Source organism: Salvelinus sp. IW2-2015, linkage group LG19 (genome assembly GCF_002910315.2).
Source record: "Salvelinus sp. IW2-2015 linkage group LG19, ASM291031v2, whole genome shotgun sequence".
NCBI lineage: Eukaryota > Metazoa > Chordata > Actinopteri > Salmoniformes > Salmonidae > Salvelinus > Salvelinus sp. IW2-2015.
This window is the reverse complement of record NC_036859.1, coordinates 24237221-24242819: the sequence shown is the minus strand read 5'-3', so window position 1 is coordinate 24242819 and position 5599 is coordinate 24237221. Positions and strand designations below refer to the sequence as shown.

The window sequence follows — 5599 nt, the reverse complement described above, 5'->3', positions numbered from 1 at the left end:
ACACGCCACGGGCACACAATCGCAACCCACGACAGAGACACAGCGCACCAACGGGTACACACAAACGCAATATTCTACACAAAACTGGACATCACACACCGCCCATCCCTAGAGTATTATTTCATCGGAGAACAGATCACAACGTCGTCTGAAGAACGAGACACGAGACGAACAACACCCGAACACAACACGCGAAGTAACTCTAATGAAAGCACGCCGCGAGCGAATCGAGAGCCGAGTATGGCGTAGTATTCACGAGAGTCCAATTGTGATTGTCTAGTCTGACCACATCCGGAGGTTACAACACGAATGGGCGTGTGAGACATGAAAACAGGCAGCTCGAAAGCGCTGTTGTTTGAATGGCGAGTGACAGAGTTATGTGAGATTGAGAGAGTGGAAGATGTGGTAGTTGTTTGGACTTGGCTGATAGTTTTAGAGAGAGGCCAACGACCCTATCACAGGTAGGCGGCTAGAAACACGACCATGGTTTACTGAAAACCCGCAAAGCGTATCTACTGATCCATAGAGAATAAAGTGTGACCATTCTAGCTCATGAATCATTTGTTTGACCACACAGCCCCTTTTCCCACTGGTCTAGAACCGATGAGGCGAACAGGAGTCAGTGAGAAGGTCTTAGTGAGTTGAAAAACATAGAAAGCAAGAGGCTCGCGTCAAAAAAGTAGAATCAGAATTCATATGGGAAGAAAACGAGGCCACCCGTATATAGAAAGTAGGCGATACTGAATTGCAAGCTATAGAAGAACGTAGAGAACGACAGCGAGTGAGTTAAGTAATGTGACTCAGAATTCATGATAGCACGGAAGACCCGCGATGATAAGTAATCCAGTAAGCTGGAACCATTCATATAGAGAGCGAACCGAAGATAGTAAAAGAGTTAACGAGTACTGGAAATGTACAGAGGATAGAGAGGCAGAGCAGGACAGAAAAAGACCCCACCGAGAGCGGGCAGGACATGTACTGGAGCCGAGACAAAGATTGAGACAGAAATATAGCAACGACCCTTAAGGCTAAGAGCGAGACCAGCACTTTACTGAGACAGTCCCAAGAGAAAAGAGCAGACGAGCAGTAGCGAACGAGTCAACCATATAGTATGGACAAGTACAAGAGTACAGTGATACCAGAGAGCGAGAAGAAGCCCGTATAAAGTACCAGGGTAATCACGTAAACTGAAGACTTCAGAGACATATGAAGAGAAGAGCACACAGCACTATAAGCACATATGCAACGTGACAAGAGATAATCAACATAGATCGAGAGAAACACCAGACAGCCTGATAAGCGGTACAGTGATACGAGAAAAACATTGCAGAGTGCATAGAAGCGAACACGTAAAGACTAGAGGAGGAAGCAGGAATACATACTGGAAATTCAGATAGAACGACCACGTATTAGGAACTATTGCGGTACCATATGGAAGTCTTCAAAGTATCGAGAGACGAACAGCAACATAATAGGAGAGGATACATGCATACTGAATGTCCCCTTAGAACCATAAGAGACACAAGACCCACCTATAGAGCGAGATCGCTACGTGACAGAGGCATTCGTGACCCCTAGATGAGACAGAGAGACAGAACGAACGAGATAAAGACAGGTAGATCGTACTAGAAGAATTACAGAGCCCAGAGAGTAATAGTGTGAGAGGAGGCAGTGCAAGTAGGAGCAAGACCCAAGAGAATAAGACAAGGTAGTGCACTACCCAAGAGACTCAATATAGAACAGAGCACCGAGATATAGGTATACTACTGCGAAATTCACGAGAAAGTGATCAGAGAGAAGGACAAAGCAGAAACACGAGATATCAGAAGAGGTATGCGTACACTGGAGAGATTAAATGATAGACAGAAAACGGAACCAACTGAGGCTAAAGCCTAGTATCTACACTGAAAGATATGACCATATAGAGGACGAACCACTAAGGGTATACTAATTAGAATATCATATAGAACAACCATAATAAGACAATACCTAACTGAATTCATAGTAGAAGAGAACACGAGCGCAACTAGTAAGACAGTGAGTCATAAAACTGAATTGCAGTCATAGGAGAAGCCCGAACGACCAGCACATGTAGAGATGAATAACTGACTGCAAATCATATAGACGCAGACAACGAACATATAAGCACAAGAGCTAAGATCCAAGACCTGAAGAGTCAAAAGAATAGACAGAGCACGCGACCACGAGATCAGAGCATGAGTGTAGAGAGTACAAAGACCTAGAATGTCACATTTATAGAGAGAAAAACGAGAGCACAAGTGAGCTATCTACTGAATATTCATACTAGAGAGACAGACACAGTGTAGAGAGACGTGATGCACGTGAGAATGTCCAATATAAGAACAAGAGAGAACGACCATGTGGAGTACAGTAGTGATACGCGCGAAGACCCATGTGAGTGAGATAGAAAGACAGAGCGAACACGACGCGAGAAAGAGATCAAGTAGATAAAGTAGAGCATGCGAAGATTTCATAGTAAGCAGCGAGAGCACAAAGTATGTAAGGTAAGTCTAAATTCGAGACAATTCAGCGTTCATAATGAGAAATCGAGCATCTACGTATCCCACTACGGCCTAACAGAGTGTCGAGTATGTGCGTGAGAGTATACAGAAGAGAAATGACAGCGTCCTTAGCTATCAGTCGTCATAGTCATATCGAGAACTGCAACCGAGAGATCACACAGAGTTATGTTTAGACATAAGCTTATTCCCTATACTCTGGCTGGAGAAAATGTACCTATCTACCAATAGAGGAACGAGATCTATTAAGAGCGAAGTGATAACCATAGCCGCTCATCGACATCTTTGCACGAGTAAGGCATAAGTGAAATGATGCAACGCAGGCTATATGGCAGATCTCATGGGCCAAAGTGCATTTATCGCGACACACATCACCCTTAAAGCGTAAACTTATGCAAGTGTATGGGAGAGCACATATAACACGTAAAGCGCACACTCGCAAATAGTAGAGATAAGTACCTGCAAATTGCTAACAAATCGACATGAGATATATGTGAAGAAAAGACATAACTGGACTCCCCGACCTTGATACTAGTGCAGAGAGCATAACACGAGCGAGAGAGCCATGAGAAAAGACATAGGAGTGCAGTCAGAGCACGACCATGTAGTCAGTAACTGAACAGAGAAAACTTCACATAGTATATAGAACGACGGACCACTTCATTAGAGTATTCAGTAATACACAACTCCTCTTCTATGCGTAAAAATTAAGTAATAATCTCATGTAAGAGTCAATGCGTCTATAGACAATGATAAGAAGACACCTTATGATATGTTATGATAACCGACCAGTGTTATAGATACAAAAAGATACACGTGCATTTCACTATCTACTGTATCAAGTTAGTGATTGCCATACACAACCAGCAGACGAGAAGAAATGAGGGCATATGACTAGAGCCTTAGACCAAGAAAAATTTTGCATGAAGAAAGACAAGTAAGACCGACCATATACAGCTATCTATAGCTATACTAACCAAAAATGATGCGCAAGTTAAGAGGAACAAGACATGCAATGCCTAACGAGCTCATATAACGTATAGGATACCATGACTAGCAGCATATAAGATAGACTCTATCCCAACACTGTCATTGGTGTCTCCATGCATACAGGCCAGCAATGATCAGTGCGCGAACTACATAAAGTAAATCAATAGCTTCAGAGTCAATCATACGTCCACAAGAAGCCAAGAGCAGTAGAGACAACGAGCAGAAACAGAATGTAACACAGCTCCACCAGGTGGTATTTCTGTTCCATACCAAATATGTTAGTAACCGACACTGCGCGGTCGGAGTATAACTGCTTCTCACCGTGCATCTCGCTCTGCCGTCGCGCTTCATATGCAGAAGACACATTTCTGTTGCTCATTAAGTAAATGGACAATAAAGTAATCATCTTCTTAATAGGCCGACAGACGACAGTAACCAGCCCCCGGGGAGAGGAGTACTGTCCATGCAGGGTCTGAGTCACGGGGTCATCAGGGTGGACTCTGAGGAGAAGCTGTCTGTTCTCACCCTGCAGGACGTGGGCACCGCCATGCCAGGAGGTAAGCAAGGGTAGAAATGCCAAGGTTTCCAGAAATCCTGGTTGGTAGATTCCCAGCATCAGATGGGAATAGGAAGGAAATCCGGTAACCTGCAACATGTATTTCTGGAAAACCTGGGAATTTCTGGAAAGTTACTAGAGATTATGCAACCCTATAACAAACACAGCTTAATGTCTGCCTTATGCCCCTAACACAGCTTAATGTCTGCCTTATGCCCCTAACACAGCTTAATGTCTGCCTTATGCCCCTAACACAGCTTAATGTCTGCCTTATGCCCAAAACACAGCTTAATGTCTGCCTTATGCCCCTAACACAGCTTAATGTCTGTCTTATGCCCCTAACACAGCTTTATGTCTCCTTATGCCCCTAACACAGCTTAATGTCTGCCTTATGCCCCTAACACAGCTTTATGTCTGCCTTATGCCCCTAACACAGCTTAATGTCTGCCTTGTGCCCCTAACACAGCTTAATGTCTGCCTTACAAACACAGACACAGCAACAATCACCCACAAACAAACAGTGTGAASAGCCTACCTTAATATGGTTCTCAATCAGAGGAAACGTAAAACACCTGCCCCTGATTGAGAACCATATCAGGCTAATTGAAAAGAACCCAACATAGAAACACATAACATAGAATGCCCACCCAGCTCACGTCCTGACCATACTAAACAAAGACAAAATAAAGGAAAATAAGGTCAGGAACGTGACACTTATGCCCCTAACACAGCTTCATGTCTGGACTTATGCCCTAACACAGGGGCTTTATGTCTGACTTATGCGATAAACAGCTTTATGTTGACTTATGCCCTAACACAGCTTTATGTCTGATTATGGCCCAAACAGCTTTATGTCCGACTTATGCCCTAACACAGCTTTATGTCTGACTTATGCCACCTAACACAGCTTTATGTCTGTTATGCCCTAACACAGCTTTATGTCTGATTTATGACCCTAACACAAGCTTTATGTCTGATTTTCCTAACACAGTTATGTGAAACTTATGCCCCAAGCACAGATTTAGATGTTCTGATTATCCGCCTAAACACAGCTTTATGTCTGACTTATGGCCCTTTAACACAGGCTTTTATGTCTGACTTATGCCCTAACACAGCTTTATGTCTGACTTTTGTAGCCGTTGCTACAGCCTAACACAGCTTCTATGTCTGACTTTAGATTTAAGCCCTAGCCTTACAAGTTTTATGTTTTTGACTTTTGGGCCCTAAACCAGCTTTATGTTGCATACTTATGACCTGACGCTCAGATCTGTTATCCTACACGCTTTATGTCTGACTTATGCCCTAACACAGGCTTTTATGTCCGACTTATGCCCTCACAGCTTTATGTCTGATCTTATGCCCCTAACACAGCTTTATGTCTGACTTATCCCCTAACACAAGCTTTATGTCTGACTTTATGGCCCTAACACAGCTTTTATGTCTGACTTTATGCCCCTCACACAGCTTTATGTCTGACTTATGCCCTAACACAGCTTTATTGTCTGATTTATGC

The 5599-nt window shown here is 43.4% G+C and overlaps 1 protein-coding gene across 1 annotated transcript in view; it reads left to right on the top strand.

Annotated features, from left to right (window-relative positions):
- LOC111979222 (disco-interacting protein 2 homolog C-like) overlaps positions 1–5599 on the top strand; it is a 309794-nt gene that overhangs the window by 264538 nt on the left and 39657 nt on the right. Inside the window, 1 exon segment of the mRNA XM_024009605.2 lies at positions 3948–4087. Within this exon segment, the coding sequence (XP_023865373.1) occupies positions 3948–4087 (140 nt within the window).